Source organism: Salvia hispanica, chromosome 2, assembly GCF_029641045.1.
Source record: "Salvia hispanica isolate PSC_SH4W2 chromosome 2, Shi_PSC_v1, whole genome shotgun sequence".
NCBI lineage: Eukaryota > Viridiplantae > Streptophyta > Magnoliopsida > Lamiales > Lamiaceae > Salvia > Salvia hispanica.
Genome location: NC_142693.1, coordinates 25,944,349 through 25,961,547, shown reverse-complemented (window position 1 = coordinate 25,961,547; position 17,199 = coordinate 25,944,349). Strand labels below are relative to the sequence as shown.

The following is a 17,199-nucleotide window of genomic DNA, read 5'->3' as shown; positions in this document are numbered from 1 at the left end:
AAATCAAGGGTCTAGATCATCAGCCCTGAAATGTCAATACGATAAAAAAAACGTCGGGTATTAAGGTCAATTTACAACAAATTAATTGTAACTAACTTTTGAAAAATATTTCATAACTTTAAAATGCTTATAACTTTCTCGATTTAAATTATTTTTTCGCACAACATATATCAAATTAAAGATAATTTCATAAGGATTCTAACAAGATCGGAACGTAAAAATTTAAAACAAAATTCAAAATTTTTAAAAATTTTCGTACCGCACAAATGTCAACATAGTATATAAAATATGTAAATATAATACATGTAGAATGTCAATATAAGAAATGTGTTAACATTCTCAAAGCATTGTGTTGACATTCTCAAAACATTGTATTGATATTTTCGAAACACTATATTGACATTTTCATACAAAATCCTAATTTTGTAGTTTTTTTTTCAATTTAATTAATAAAAACGAAAATTATACGTGGCAAATTGTAGAGCACAAGTTTTCTAAAATCATATGGTCTAAAATTCCATAACTTTTTAAAATCAATCTGACATGCATGAAAATTGATAATTACAATTTTGAAGTATCAAAATGTATAAACGCACATGATCTAAAAACAGATGAAATGTTAATTCAAAAATGGGAATCTTTAAAAAAAAAACGTGTTTGTATAAATATGCATACAACAAAAAAAGGGAATTTTCAATAAAATAATCGAACTATTAACATTTTTGTAAAAAAAATATCATCACTTCTCTAAATATGCAATTAGAGCATACTAAGCAATAATTAGACTATTATTGTTGTTATTATAACTAATACTACTAAAGCACTTCCCTCTCTATTGCTTCAACCAAAATAAATTTCACCAACCATCTTGGCCTTCCATAGCAAATAACTACATATAGCCCATATACACTCCAACATCCATACCTCAACTGTTGGAAGTGTGGCTGAATCAAAATAAGCCTTTTAATCGTAAACGGGGAGAGTAGTTTCAAAGTAAACGCCATTAAAGATTATAGTTGGAATAAAATAATGACTCCACAAAGACTAGGAATGATCAATGGAAGACTTGAAGTCAAGTGAGCAACTCTATAAATCTAAAATTCTGCACTAACACAATATTATTCCTCTTCAATGGCTCTCTCGTTGCTTTTGCTATTACTTTTCACCGTTCTACTTTCACCAACATTTGCTCAAACAAAACATTGCATAGAGAATGAGAAAACTTTGTTGCTTGAGTTGAAGAACCAATTGGTATTCGATTCATCTTATTCAGAAATACTGGTGCACTGGAATCAAAAGGATGATTGTTGCTCTTGGGAGGGTGTGGAGTGTGACGACGCAGGCCATGTTATCCGTCTGGGAATCAACAATGAGGGTATCTTAGGTGGACTAAACGAGTCGTCGAGTCTTTTCAGGCTCAACTACTTGGAAGAGCTGAACTTGGCACACAATTTAATCTCAGGTTCCTTACCACACAACATTACAAATCTTAAAAGATTGTCTTCTTTGGACCTGTCTGGTTGCAGTTTCAGTGGCGCGATTCCTTCCATGCTCGGAAATCTGACTCAACTTGTTGATCTGAAGATGGCATACAACAACTTCGGCGGCTCAATTCCTTCCGGCCTCTTTGAAGGTTTTTCAAAAGTTGAGTATATTGATTTAAGTATCAATTCACTAAGTGGTAGCATACCCGTATCTATGTTTAATGTACCTTCACTAAGGGAGATTTACCTCTACCTCAACCAACTTAGTTGGAAAGTGGATGAATTTGCTGTTGTAAATATATCTCAGCTTTATTGGTTAGATTTCAGCTATAATAGACTGGAGAGCCCTATTCCTAACTCTTTCATCAACCTTCCAAGTCTCAATTATCTTGATCTTTCTTACAACTTGTTCAATGATACTTTTCAACTAGACGAGTTTCTAAGCCTTCCCAACCTTGAAAGTCTACATCTTTCCAACAACAGCTTGTCACTTTCGAGTTCATACAGTTTCCTGTAAACCAATCCTCCTTAGAGTTGTTGGACATTTCGGATAACATGATTGCGGGGGAAATTCCTAATTGGATCTGGAAAATCGGAAATGGGTCACTACATTATTTGGACCTTTCTTGTAATATGCTGGTTGGTCTCCAAAAGTCTCATCGCATCCCCACTTCTCTCCGGTATCTGGACTTGCACTCAAACCAGCTTCCGGGCGAGTTTCCCTACCTTGAAGGTCTAGGTCTTTCCAACAACTTGTCACTTTCGGGTTCACACAGTTTCCCCGTAAACCAATACTCCAGTTTAGAGTTCTTGGACTTTTCGGATGACATGATTGCTGGGGAAATTCCTAACTGGATCTGGGAAATCGGAAACTGGTCACTAAATTATTTGAACCTTTCTTATAATATGCTAGTTGATGTCCAAAAGCCTTATCACATCCCCACTTCTCCCCAGTATCTGGACTTGCACTCAAACCAACTTCGGGGCGAGTTTCCCTCACTCTTGCTGCTAAAACCATTTACTAAGGTGGATTTCCCTAATAATCATTTTGATCAGTTTGGAATTGTTGAAATTGGAAATGACTCTGCTCTCTTTGGAAACTCAGAATTTTCACTCAGAAACAACAGCTTGTCCGGATCAATTCCAACCTTCTTTTGCACAGCTGCCACCTTTCTTGTTTTCGACTTGTCTTTTAATTACTTGAGCGGTAGCATTCCCCATTGTTTAACTGAAAACACTTCTGCTCTCTATCTAGGGAGAAATAACATCGGTGGTTGGATCCCAGATAAAATTTCTCCCAGTTGCCAACTAAAATCATTAGATTTGAGCGACAACAATTTAGTTGGGGATGTTCCACATTCCGTGGGGAATTGCATAGCGTTAACAGTCTTGGATTTATCCAACAACAAGCTAAGCGGAACAGTTCCAACCTCCCTTTGCAAAGCCTCAGACCTTAGGATTCTTGATTTGTCTGTTAATTAACTTAAATGGCAATATACCACGCTGTCTGGTAGAGTCGCATCTTCTTGCCCTTAATTTAGGGAGAAATAACATCACTGGTCGTGTCCCAAACTTCACTGCCGATTGTGGCTACGATATCTGGATCTCAACAACAACAATATAATCGGGGAAGTTCCGCTATCTCTGGAAAATTGCCAACGGTTAGAGGTCATGAATGTTGGAGGCAACCGGTTGGATGGAACTTTCCCATGCATGCTTCCGTTGAGCTTGCGTGTGCTTGTGTTGCGCGCCAATTAGAGGTGCCCAAGGTTCAGGAACCGGCGGTGCCGAACCGGAAATCCGAACCGTGAGGGTGTTCGCAGTTACGGTTCCAATTCCAAAACCGCCGGTTTCGGTTTTGGTTCCGAACCGGCGGTTTTCCGGCAGTTTTTTACGGTTCCGAACCGCCAGTTTTTTGCGGTTCCGACTTGGTTTCACGGTTTTCTGGCGGTTTTTCGCGGTTCCGGTTTGGAACCGCTCGGAACCAGCGGTTCCGGCACGGTTTCGGTTCGAAAATTTTTGAACCTGAACCGAATCACGGTTTCGGTTCGGAAAAATTCTCACGGTTTCGGTTCGGAACCGTAACTGCCGGTTATGGTTTCGGTTTTAACCACCGGTTCGGTAAACCTTGGACAGGTCTAGCTCCAACAGCTTCCATGGAGGGCTGAGATGTGACAAGAGCTGGTCAAATCTTCAAATTTTCGACATAGCTAACAATAACTTCGGTGGCAATGTGGATCCTTTGAACTTTTCGGGCTGGAGACCAATGATGAGAAAACTGTCACAACATTGAGTTACGTAAACTTGGCTTTTACATTCCCATTTATCAATAGTTCCTCATGCGACGCGGACTACAGCGAAAAGGTATCACTAATCATCTAAGGGGCGGAGCGGAATCTTGTCAAGATATGGCCAGACTTTACATCCATCGACTTATCATGCAATGATTTCCAAGGAGGCATCCCCGACTCATTGGGTGAGCTCAACGCATTTTATCTTCTCAACTTATCCCACAATAGTCTCACAGGAACAATCCCCAAGTCATTGAGTAACTTGACGGGGCTTGGAGCGTTGGACCTCAGTGAACCAGCTAACTGGGAAGATACATAGGTTTATGTGGTCTCCCTCTTAGCGTTAGCTGCACAAACACTCATGTTGTGGAATCAGATGGGGAGACGGAGATCGAGTGGGATTATGTGTTTGCTGCTGCTGGTTATGTTGTGGGCTTCGGAAGCTTTCTATGGGTGCTCATATTTCGCCGAAGCTTCAGAGAGAGATACTTTGAGAAAATTGAGGATGTTTATGAGAAGATAGTCAGCCTCCGCAAAAAGAAGAAGAGAAGGGATGTAGGAAGAAGAGTTGTGAGAAATCAAGTCAGAAGACAGTAGGAGCAATAAAGCTATCTATCTCGATTCTATGTTGTACTAAGGCTAGCCTTCTCTTTGCATGTGTTTTTCATAACCTTTAGCAATTGTGTGTCTACTTCTTTATAATTTATTTCGGTATATAGTACATACCGGAATTTATGTTATACCATATATATAATGAAATCAATATATACAATAAAAATGGTATACATTGTGAACAACGAATATATTTATACATATATTACATATTTTTAATATAATACTATTATATAATGGTATAACGGAACTGTGGATACCATACTGAAGTCCGGTATATGCCATACAATTCCAATTTACGGAAAACAAAATGTTGTAAGGTGTATTGAAATTGGTCATACCGAAAATTCAATAAATCGAATTCCGGTAAGGTAAAGTATGATTTATACTCGTACCGAATATTCGGTAAAGTATGACAGCTTCGAAAAAGTATATCGTACCAACACACCCATATTCTTAATCTCATAAAACATACTGTAATTGGTAAACGAGTTAAATGGTTTTTGTACTTTTCCTTTTAACAAAGAAATCCTCAAATTATAAGCACACCCCTATTCTTAATCTCATAAAATACACCCCTATTCTTAATCTCATAAAACATTCTTAATTTCAGTGATCAAGCTGAACACTTCAGTTTAGTTAATCAAACCAATAAATAATCACCCTTGCTTTAAAGAGTAAATTATAAGCATCTTGAAAGTGCTAACCTGTTCCATATATAAGTGGCTAATCCTCAAATTATATAAGCCTTCTGGTTCTGGGAACTCTTCGGGCCCCGTTTTCTCCTTGGGCTCGAGCTGCTGACCGCACACGAGAAGGCATTGACGAGCTCAGAGTCCTCTTCGGTCGTCAACATTTTGGCCGCGTTAGGGTTGGAGAGTAGAAGCTTGGAGACGAGATATCCTGCAATAGACCATGTCTGGAATAGCCTGGCTTGCTTCCCAACGAACCTTGCTTTCTTCGTGTCATAATATTCCGGCCACTTGTCTTTCGAAATGCGTTTCTCTGCAGTCTTGATGGCTCTTTCCGCAATCTCGGGTCGTCCCATTTTGATGCAAGCAACAGTTAGCTGCAAAGGAAATGAGACCGCAGACGTTATGGCCATCGGTTATAGATTAGATTGATTAATGAGTATCTGAAAGATCACACAAGCTCAAAATTATTCAATTCAATCCGTTAGAGTATGTTGTCGATTAGGACATATTCTTGCAAGCCGGCTACTTCAAGAAGACTAAGAAATCAAAGAGACAAACCAATTCCGAATTAAAGAAAGCAGTCTACCTGCCAAAGAAGAGTTGGCCAGGAACCACCATTGTGATAGGACCAAGGCCTGCAAAAAGAATAAACCGAAACATTGTGACGAGGAAGATAAATACATGATACAGATAGATGGACAAATGACAAGGAAGATAAAAGCGTACGTGTTCTTGGGGTCACAGCCAGTTATGATCTGCCACTCCTTGTCTTCAAGAGCGGGATAGCATATTTTAAACGGCATGTCAGCCACCAAATCCGACCACTTAGCTTCAATAAGGTCCAATATGTCGTGTGATTGCTCCGGTGTAGCAAGATTGCTAACTACAGACCACAGGTTTCCCAGAGAGAAGAAACGGAAGTCCATGTGAGCAGGCTGCAAGTTTCCAATTAGATAGCCTCCTGTGTGAGGCATCCATTCAACGAGCCAAGGAGGAATCTGATCGGGGTAGATATTGAATTTGTTAACAGCGTCGTATGAGTATTCCTCAGTCTTGTATCGGTATATCTCATTGAGTTTCTTCATATCGATCCAATAATATTCTCTAATATGAAATGATAATGCAACAAGACGGTTGTTTAATGCTCTGATAAGGTCGGCTGATCCATCCTCTGGAGCAAGCATTTCACGTGCGCATAGTAATGCAGAGTAGAATAAAGCCTGCAATCACATTTACATCTAGATGTGAAGCCGAAACTTTGATGAGGTTTCATCGAAGTGAAGCTTTTAATGAAAACAACAAAAACACAATACTCAAATGGAGCATAGAAAACGCGTATTAAATTCGGTGTACAGGGAGTGCTTATATATATTTATATTCAGGGAAAATTGCCGAAAGGAACATGAAAATTTTGGTCAAATTCTAGTCCATCTCGTTATTTTAAAAATAGGCTGGAAAAACAATTAAGTTTGAATTTGTTCGCAAGTTGATGAAATTTTTTGAGAAAGTGTAGTATCTGATACGGCAATCAGGAAATTAGACGCGGATATCACCACCAGTGAGTTAAAAAGATGTCTATTCATAAAGAATTGCAAAAAAAATCAAACTTCATGGTTTCTCCGGCTGATTTTTCAAGTTGCGGGACGAACTAGAATTCAGCCAAATTTTGGTTTTCCGGAATTTTGCCATTATATCTATTAACGAAAAGTATTTGAAAGAATTACTTTCCTGAATCTCCAATGGGTGGCCATGTATTCCCATACGGCGATCAATCATGCAAGAACCATCGGTCACCAATAACGTAGGAAACATATCAAAACCATCAGCGAGACACAGTCTAAGGATCATCTTAATTCCAGTCTGGACATCTATTCTCTCCTCAACAGATTTATCCCCCGAGCATTTTCCATACGCCCGTAACAAGATAATCCACCAGAGACCTACTCTCACAAAACAACGACATTCATGTAGGCAATTCACGGTGGAGAAAGCTTACACTGTAAATGTCTCAGCACCTACCAGAATCGACGGGCGCTACACGCCCAATTGCTGCTTCCCCAAAGTCGGGATCCAGTATTTCTTCTGTTGCAGTGTCGTCCCCCTCCAGAGGCACCGTCCGCACCTTAAAACTAGCCGGCATCAACCCTTGACCGGGGCTGTGGCAGTCCATAGTTTTCTCCCAGCTCTGCAAATATAATTTTTATTCATTTATTCTATCGATCGGGATTAAAGAGCATCACAAGAAAGTTGAGAGGTTAAACTTTGTTACAATTAAGGCAAATGCTCACCTGCAGCTGAAGAGTGTGAAGAAGAAAGTTACGAACAATATCATACTCCCCCTTAAGCAGGAAAGCGACGCCAGAAGGTATGAAATCACGGATAAAAACGTGATCGTAGTTGAGAACATTGGTGGATTCAGAGGGGTCCTTTGCAGCGATCGTACCTACAGGGCTATTGCAATAGTACACGATTGATTCCCTTAGCAGATCCCATGCTTCATCCTCAATAGAATCTGTGTTACCCTCACGCAATATAGTTCCATTGCTATGAATCCCACCGTTGGATGTCCCAAACCCGTCCTCGGATGTTAATCCTCTCAAACTCTCAGCTCGTTCGCAGTTGCATCTGCTAAGGCCCAAGCGGTTGGAGGTGACTGAACGAAGAAACTGACAAGAACTATCGTTGTATGGTTTTTTGAAGAAGTTGATAGGTTCGAAACAAGCTGCAGCCTTTCTTCTTTTATATTTCACAAAAGACCGAGAATGAGACCCTGACCAAGATCTGCTGAGACGGGGCTTTGAACTAAGAAAGCAACGTATATTACCACCACAAACTGGTAATACTGTTTGAGCAGTTGCCATTGACACAGTGCAAGCTTGAGGCACAGTTCATAAACTCAATACTTTATGCAAAGGTAAAACCAAGAAATCCACCTCAAGAAACGATGCCTAATGAAGACGGAAAATCATATAATCAGGATTCATACGCACAATCAGCAATGTTATTGAACAGACTAACAGAATCAACACTCAACCACTTCAGAAAGCATCAAAGATAGTCATTGCTATCCTCATCGTTGTAATCAAGTACACACGAAGGCTTTCCCGCCAACGAATAAATCCTAGCATACTATATAAGCAATAAAAAACTGAGTTGGGAACAAAACAGACAAGCAGAAACTTCACACCGCACTTAAAAGGGATAACTGTCATGTAAGACAATATTTTTCTTTGACTTCCGGCCAATCTCATAACTTTTGAAACTGGAATAAAAAATCATAACTTCTCAAATTTTCGCTATTCTCCAACGGTGGTCAAAACCTAAACTAATATGCAAAATCAGATATGATGTGAGAGCAAAACATTGTTGTTTTGGACAAAACAACGCCATTCTATTTTGAGTGTTAGTTAAAACGACGTCGTTTTGTCGTTTTATCCAAAACGACGTGGTATTGTTTGCACATCATACTTCGATTCTGACCATCGTGGGACAATTGCGAATGGAAAAGTTATGATTCCAGTTTCAAAAGTCATGGGATCGAACTAAACCAAAATTCTGATTTAAATGCCAATAATCCCTACTTAAATATCCAAATGTAAAAACTAAGAGCAATACTAAACTGAATCTCTTCTAAATCAGCTTTTTAACCACATCATTGCAAATCAGTTCAGAATCCCCAGAAAATCAGCAAATAATTTCATTTCAGCTAAATATAGGATAGTCTTATTCATTTCCCCCAAAAGATTCTACAAACCCTTTCCTTTCAATTCATCAACTTCTACTCTAGATTCTGATACAAAAATCAATTAATTATCACAAAACTAGCCAAATTGAAGATTCAATACATCAAACTCCAAAATCAAGCCTAACAAAAATAAGCCTAACAATGAAGAAAAAAGTATAAGCAAAAATAAGCCTAACAAAGAAAGAAGCAAGAAACGATTTTTACCGAGTGATAACAGCAGGAATATCGGTAAGAAATGGGTCCTTTCAGATGCAAAGAGAGAATTGCAGCAAAAACTAATATGCTGGCTGTTTTTTCTTGAACCAGTGACTGCGTTGCTTTGCTTGAGCGAATTTCAGTTACTTGTATTGGAAAAAATCTGTGCTGGCTTGGTTTAGTCTCTCCTCTTTGTCTCTCTGTGAGCTGAAATAGCTTATTAGCTTTGATCGGAGAGAAATTGTTCGGGAACAGTAGTCCTTTTTTTTTGTTCAGAAAGTGTTTGATTATTGGTGTTGATTGCTTTTTCCCTTCAAAAGAGATTATGTAAAAAATTCCACTTTTGGAAATATTTTCTTATTCATGCTATAATAACATTAATTTTTTTTTATTAATTTTCGGAGAACACATAATTGAGTAAATATTTTGAGTTTGTGTGTAAAAATTCCACTTTTGGAAATATTTTCTTGATTTGTTTTTTTATTTAAACTAAATAGTAGTAGTAAAATTTATCACAAATTATCATGATATTTCAAATCTATTTCGAATAAGCGATTTTGATGTTTGAATATTTAAGCTATGTGAAAATATAATGCCCATTTTAGTTTATCATCCTCTATTATAATAGTAATAATAATAATACTTGAAAGGTGAGAATTTTCGTCGCGATTACAAAAGTTGAATTTTAAAAAATTTTGTGCAAATTTGATCATTAACCTTGATTGTTTAACCTTTTATTTAAATTTAGTTTTTATACAAAATAATTGTCAATTATATTTGTAAAACTAAAATATTAATAAGACACGTTTCAAAATTTGTATCCACGCGATTACTTGGTCCTTGACACAATAGACAGCCCAGGTGGAGAGATGCAATCAAACTTTCAAAATATGCTTGATAGATATAGGATATTATTTTATTATTTTGCACATGTATTATTGTACACTATTTCAAAATTTCAAAAAAAAAATTGCCTAGATAAATATCTAGAGTCATACTTGCTAAACATATCTCGGATTGTTATGGTATCTGAAAAATTCTACGACAACAAGATCACTCGTTTATCATTTTCCTCAACAGAAACACAGTATATAGTAGTAATTCAATTGCGTCACCAATTTAAAACACATGTGCATCAAAATAACAATATATTACAAATAGAAAATTAAAATATTACATTAAGAAAATGTTAAATTCATGGTTTTACAACTAATTTTTAAAATTGCAAAATTAAAGGTCAAGTGATATTATGGACATTGGGTGATAAAAGGACATTATTAAACAAATTAGATTTAGATACTTGATTAACCAACATTAATATTGATTTGCATTCTGTTTTCAAGTGTTTGAGCTGACAATCTTGCTGAGTTCTTCCAATTTCCTCATTCTGATTTTCTCACTTTGACTCACCAACTGCACCAAATGTGAAAATAAATATAATTATAAATCATCAATATATAGAAAATATATCATTTTTAAGGTTGATGCTGCACAAATCTCTCTTCCTACATTATTTGAACTTTATAATATTTGCGAAGAATTCGTCACTAGTATAAAATAGGTATTTATATAAAGTATTTTTATGCAATATTATAAATTGATTTTATTTACGTAGAGACGAACATTTTGTAAACAAAATTTCTTAAACATATTATAAATTCATGTGAAGTATAGCATATAATTTACCTCCACAAGGGTATTGGTTAATTGAGCCTTTTCATTGTTTTTTTCTTTGAAAGCCTCCATTGCTTCTTTGTATTCTTTCTCCTGTGCCAAATTTCAAGATGTAAAATGCAAAAGTTATAATTAACCATAAATTAACTATTCTTAATTTTGATATAATTCAAAAATAATCACATTTAATTGTGCTGAAATTACTTAATTCGAACTAGTATGACAATAGTCATCAATTATTGGGCCAAGGACGATATATATAGTTGGGCTTGTGTGGGCTTGGGCCAACATTGAGTTTCCCCTTTCTTAACTATAGTTTCTCTCCTCTTCTTTTTTTTATATCCACCATTAAACATACCGATTTAAGAAATCGGTTGAATATGAATGGAAAAAATTTAGTGAAATGTGTATCTCATTTTTATATGAACTCTGATAGTGGAAAGAATAAAAATTGAATGAGACATTTAATGATATATTGTATTAAAAAAAATCGTCTTTCCTCTTTTTCTGGGGCATTATTTTTTTCGTAGACGGAAAAAGTATAAGAGATAGAAAGGTTACTTTCTTGTGGCAGATTTGGGCAAGAGATTTAAGGTCGCGGTTGGCCAAGTCAATTTTCTTGCGCACAGCTCCAACTTCCTTTCTCATTGGATCAGTCAACACTTCTAATTCCTATTACATTAATCAAAACTCAAAAATATAATTTAAATCCAACATTCATCATAAAACATAAATTAAAATTAATAATCTAAACTCCTTAGGTTCACTCTCTATAGCTAACTTCTTTTATGGATAAATTTTACAATCATCTAATCATGCACAAAATTATGTGACTGGCTTGAATTTGACTAAATTTGACTACATAATCACATATATTTAATTAATAGAAAAATAATTAAGTTTATTTTATTAGAAAAAAAATGCTTACTTCCCAAACTTGAGCTAACCGTCTGGTTTCCTCCTCGGCACGGTTGAGTTGAGACTCGACCCTTTCTTTCACTTCCATTTTCTTCCTCTCGATCTCTTCTTCTCTCTCTAGATATGACGAGATCGCCGTCTTCGTAGCCTCACATTCGTCACCTTCATCCGTCGAAGGCCGGCCGTTGCTCCCCATGCTTGCAATACTCATCATTCTCAAATACTTTATATGAACAAATTGTGGTTCCTTAATCCCTATATATATTGATCCATATGTATTCTTTGGCACGTTATGATTTCATCCACATTGTTGCTTTTGCTTTAATCATATTACAATTGTGTGGTATGCCCACTTGGTGGTTTTATAGTACTATTATAATTTCATAGCTAATCATATATATACACGTGAAATAGTATTTTTTTATCAAATAGTCTATTATATTTATAATAATTTTTTATTAGTACATCATTTCGATAACAAGATTGAAATATGTAGTTGGAATTAATCAAGTAATTAGTGTACTTTCGTGGAGTTATTATTAATATTTTTGACTTTCCTCTAATAATATATTGCTTGAAAAATGAGCAAGTTTGGTGTCGGGACACATTCTAAGTGTTGGTGACTCTGAAAAAAACGAACAATGTCTTTTCTTATATGAATAAAATGATTGAAACTTTTAATTTATTTCTATGTTTTTAACCTTAACTCGGAAGCCAAGCATAGAAATTAATAAGATAAAGTATGGGTGATGGGGAGTGAATAACTTATCCACAATAAAGTTTAGCATGATACCTTTGAAAAATAACTTATTTAACAATATTTATGCCAATTAAAAATAGTTTAATTTAGTATAATGTGTACAAATATTTGAAATATATGTTAAAATTATATTGGTTAAATAATTAATATAATTAAAATAAAATGTGACCAATAATATATCCATCAGCAATTCAGCATGGTCCCTCCGAAAACCATAATTTAGTGGGTCCAAATGATTTGTTAGTTTGAGAATGGGCTCAGGAACAAATAATCTAAAGTAGATTAATTTATATAGACCATAAAGAGTATATCATGAAAAAGTCAACAACAAGTCTACAACCAAACTTTAAAAATTAGAACACTTTATTTTCATTATTGATATAAGAATACATAACAAGAAAATCTGGACGTACAACATCATGCAAGATATAAATGCGTACAAAACAATTGAATAATGTTAACCATCATAAACACCCACCAATAAATAAATAATAATGAACAAATACAAATTAACAACAATTATTAGTGAATTAAACCAACATCAAACCTTTTAGACCAAGCCCTAATACTTTTAATTACTAGGCTTGCCAATTCATTTCTCGTCGAAATAATCTCCGATGCTGTCGTCCGATGCTGAATCATCGGTAGGTGCAACGAGACACTTCCGATCAAGAAAAGGCTGGAGACCTCGAGCTCGAATAATTTGATCCTCGATCATCTCGTCAGATAATCCCCATTTTTTGAGCTCGTCTAGCTGGTGGTACGAAGCAAGACTATATTCGCCATCCGGGCCAAGCTCTAGGACTCGGTATTCGCAATTAGCTGGATTGGCTAGCTCTTCAAACTGATTAACAGTCCAATTGAACCACTTCATGAGAAATAGAAGGATAGTGAGTCCATGTGAGACTACTATCAAATTCATCTCATTGCTAAATTTGTTGGATTCCATGTCTCTCCATAGCCCCTCAAGAAAACCTAAAAAAAAGGAATTTTTGTGGTAAGAATATTGGTTAAGGACATTAATAATTTAATTCAGTTGTAACAATGCATAATATATGTTCCAAATTTCAATTGAATTGATCAAAGATTAAAAACCAACTACTACTATAAAATGTTGAAAATGTGTGAGATATTTGAATCCAAGATTCTAAGTGTATTCTTTCTATATTGAATAATTCAGATCCTAACTAGATGTTTCATTATTTTGTTGCCGGTTTTCATTAAAAGATGATATTTTGTGCGTGAAATCAAATCAGAATCTGATCAAAATTCATGATTTAAATTAAATGACTATTACCCCTAAAAGTTGCAGGCACAACTACGATCAACCGAAAACACGAGACGAGGAACTTACTCGAAACACGGTCGTAAACATCGGCACTGGATTCACCCTCGGGAACCCTATAGAAGAACTTCCCATACCTAACCCTACTCCTCTTAATCTTCCTCCTCTCCTCCAAATCCTGAAAATTCCCAAAATGCTGCTCTCTCAATCTACACTCTTCTCTCACTCCAACGATCCGATTCTTCTCGAACGTTCTGCCCCGGGAGATGATCTCCTCCATCGTCTCCCTCGTCCGATTAGAAGGCGAGACGTAGAAAAGAACCTTCCACGCCTCCCCTTCCGACACGATCTCCTTTATCATCCGCCCCGTTGCCCGAGCTTGCTCGGCCCCCTTCTTGATCAGCTTGATCTTGTGGTTGGGGACGTGCTCGAGGACGCCTTCGTCCTCGTTCACCTCACTCTCTCCGTGACGCACCAGTATGATGCGCCGCGGGAAGTGGTGAATCATCTTTTCTTGGTGGCTCGGCATTTTAGTCTCAAATTTGTGTGTGGAGTTCTTGTCTTTTTTGAAGTTGGCTTTGTGAGTTTGTGGTGAATGATGAGGATTTGGTGTGTGTGGTGTGTGTTTATATAGTAGTTGGGGTTTTGTCTTGTATTGAATTTTGTTGGATATTGAAAGGGAGCTAGGAAATGGGAATAGCTTGTTCCACGGTGTAAACAAAGACTTTGAAATTTGAATTGAATCTTGGGAATATAATAATCCAGGTTTCATATTCCTACGCACTTTACCCATTCGTAGAAAATATGTAAGTTAATAGGGTATTTTATAGGCAAAACTTCGCCTTAATGCATAACCAAAAAAAATGTATATCAGTATAAGACAACACCAAAAGAACATTTTTACTTTATTTTTAGTATATTATAGGAAATTCAGATTTTAAGATGAATTAAATAATCTAATTTTTTTTTAATGAACTAAAAACAAAGCAAAATGTGTTTTTTATAATAAACCCTTTTTTTTATTCTGCGTTCAGCATTTAAAATAGTTCTGTATTGATACAAATATGCATACTTAACTTAATCAACATGAATTGGTGAGAAAGCAGTTTATTGGTTTTGAATTAGTTAAATATAGGAGAAAGAGAATAAATTCACAACTAAGAAGCTCCATAGTCGTTTTATATGAAAATAATAATCAACTCACAAGTAAGGAACTACGTAGTTGTGAATTGTAGGTAAAATATTACTCTTCTGTATCAGTGTAACTGAGCCGTATTCATTTACAGGAAGGTATGTGTAAGTGAATTATGTACTTATTGAAAAAAAAATATACTATCTTTTTTTTATTTTTTTTCTCTTAATTTATTTTTTGTTTGTTTAACTTATATTTTTATAATTTTTATATCTAAAAGAAGCACTATAGTAGAAATTGGAGTTTTAGCTTTTAGTAGCTGATTTTTGTTCCAGAAAGGGGAAGAAATGCATGGGAGCATCTTTCACGGTACAATAAAGACTTTGACGAATCGAGGTATATTTCTTAGCACTTTACTACCTAATTTGCAGAAAATTTGTTTTTCTATAATTTATTTCAGTTATACAGTCCAAATATAAAAGTCAAGATACTTCATTGTTGTTCGTCTCAAGATATATTGAGTAATTTTTTAAGTCAGGAATGAGGAATAGGGAATATATTCAGATTTTAAATATATATTTCGTGTACTTTTCCTCAAAGAAAATGTGAGTAATAACTAATTAGTAATAGGTCAAAAGTTAGGAAATCTAATATTTCCTTCTCAAGCAGAACACTGAAACGTGTTTGAATAATTTGAAATTTTGAATAAATTTGAAATTCAGCAAATTCATTACAAAATTATTGAATAGTTGAATCTTCAAATATGAGTGTCTTTTCTAATTTTTTTTTATTGAATACTTATATGGCATTAAGTATTAATCGTAAAATTATTCAAATATAATTATATTTAGCAAAATTAATGAGAGAAAGTTTCAACGAAATTAATGTGAAAATTAGGCTTTCGGTGATTTAATAAGAAAATTAGGCATATCTCTCTCTCTCTCTCTCTCACACACACACACACACACACACACACTCTCTCTCTCTCTCTCTCTCACACACACACACACACACACACACTCTCTCTCTCTCACACACACACACACACACACACACACACACACACACACACACACACACACACACACACACACACACACACACACACACACACACACACACACACACACACACACACACACACACACACACACACACACACACACACACACACACACACACACACACACACACACACTAAATTAAAGTTCAAATGAAATTGATGAGAAATTTTGGAAGCATTTCATATTTTCACTCACTCCAGAACAAATTACTCCGCTAAAATATTGAAAGTACAAATCAACGTTGACTGATTCCATATTACATAATCTCGTCTTCGACTTCGACTTCGACTTCGTCAGATAAAAATAATACAAATTAAATTAGTACTATGCAATTTTGGTTTTTTTATTTTATTCTTTTTTGGTTTCCTTCTGGTGTGACGATTCGTACGATTTATGATTTTCAAGAGGACTACAGTATGATATACTCCCTCCGTCCCACTTAAAATTAAGCATTTGAGAATCGGCACGGAATTTTATGTAGTGTTATTTTGTGAGTTAATGAAGAGAGAGTAAAACAAGAGAGATAAAAAATCGAGATAGAGTTGTCTCCATTTTAGAAAATATTTTTTAATGGGACAAACAAAAAAAAACGTGTCATTTTTAATGGGACAGAGAGAGTATATTCTTGCTTTAAAACGGAGTAGTAAATCACAGCACATCTCTAATTGTTTTTAATTTTATAAAGCAATCTATAGATTTACTATTAGATGTTTTATTTATTTTCACAACCAATAGTTTCAATATATTTAGAACATATTTGTTGTGTTTATTTTTCATTTGTCCAAAGGTCAATTTTAAAGAATGTATCATCATTATAATAAGATCTGCCATTTGAATATGTTTGTCTCTTTCTATACTAATTACATATATGTAGTGATTGTCTCATCATAGGATCAAATTTAATAGAGTAGGGCATGGCCTACTATTGCATGTCATGTTCAACGATGGAAACATAGAAAAAAGTGATACTAATAATAAATGATCATGACCTATAACAATGTGTGATACATTTGACTAAGAGTCTAATTATTAAGATATATTTTATCATATTATTATATTTTGTAAGTGTATTAAAACATACAAAATATATAGTTTATCACTTAGTAGAGTGTATTAAAATTAATCACATTATTATATATTATCGGAATTGTTTGTTGGTAGAAAGATCTCAAAACAACCTAAATTATGTATTTAAGCTATGAAAATTCAAATATTCATAGCTCTCTTTCCCAAAGAAATAATAACTAAACAAATTTTTAAAAGTAAGTGGACCACAATTTTTCCCTGCAATTCTATTATTTCGACTATGAATGACAACGATTTTTCTTTTTAATATTTTATTAG

General features: G+C 35.1%; 3 protein-coding genes and 1 pseudogene across 3 annotated transcripts; 1 reads left to right on the top strand and 3 right to left on the bottom strand.

Annotated features, from left to right (window-relative positions):
- The first annotated feature begins 1,102 nt into the window (after window positions 1-1,102).
- Window positions 1,103-4,473, top strand: LOC125190632 (receptor-like protein 47; annotated as a pseudogene).
- Window positions 4,474-4,821: 348 nt separating this feature from the next.
- Window positions 4,822-9,337, bottom strand: LOC125223943 (alkaline/neutral invertase E, chloroplastic-like). Its single transcript, XM_089063731.1, has 7 exons — window positions 9,032-9,337; window positions 7,371-8,030; window positions 7,102-7,267; window positions 6,814-7,022; window positions 5,809-6,305; window positions 5,669-5,717; window positions 4,822-5,456 (listed from the first exon to the last, which is right to left on the bottom strand). Exons 2-7 carry the CDS (start codon window positions 7,941-7,943, stop codon window positions 5,121-5,123), a joined length of 1,830 nt encoding a protein of 609 aa, XP_088919857.1. The 5' UTR covers window positions 7,944-8,030; window positions 9,032-9,337; the 3' UTR covers window positions 4,822-5,120.
- An 816-nt stretch (window positions 9,338-10,153) lies between these two features.
- Window positions 10,154-11,852, bottom strand: LOC125223980 (uncharacterized). Its single transcript, XM_048127309.2, has 4 exons — window positions 11,625-11,852; window positions 11,258-11,368; window positions 10,709-10,789; window positions 10,154-10,435 (listed from the first exon to the last, which is right to left on the bottom strand). The coding sequence occupies exons 1-4, from the start codon at window positions 11,826-11,828 to the stop codon at window positions 10,361-10,363; spliced, it is 471 nt and encodes a 156-aa protein (XP_047983266.1). The 5' UTR covers window positions 11,829-11,852; the 3' UTR covers window positions 10,154-10,360.
- Window positions 11,853-12,719: 867 nt separating this feature from the next.
- Window positions 12,720-14,247, bottom strand: LOC125223952 (phosphoglycerate mutase-like protein AT74H). The gene is made up of 2 exons (XM_048127277.2): window positions 13,729-14,247; window positions 12,720-13,349 (listed from the first exon to the last, which is right to left on the bottom strand). Exons 1-2 carry the CDS (start codon window positions 14,186-14,188, stop codon window positions 12,967-12,969), a joined length of 843 nt encoding a protein of 280 aa, XP_047983234.1. The 5' UTR covers window positions 14,189-14,247; the 3' UTR covers window positions 12,720-12,966.
- Between the last annotated feature and the right edge of the window lie 2,952 nt (window positions 14,248-17,199).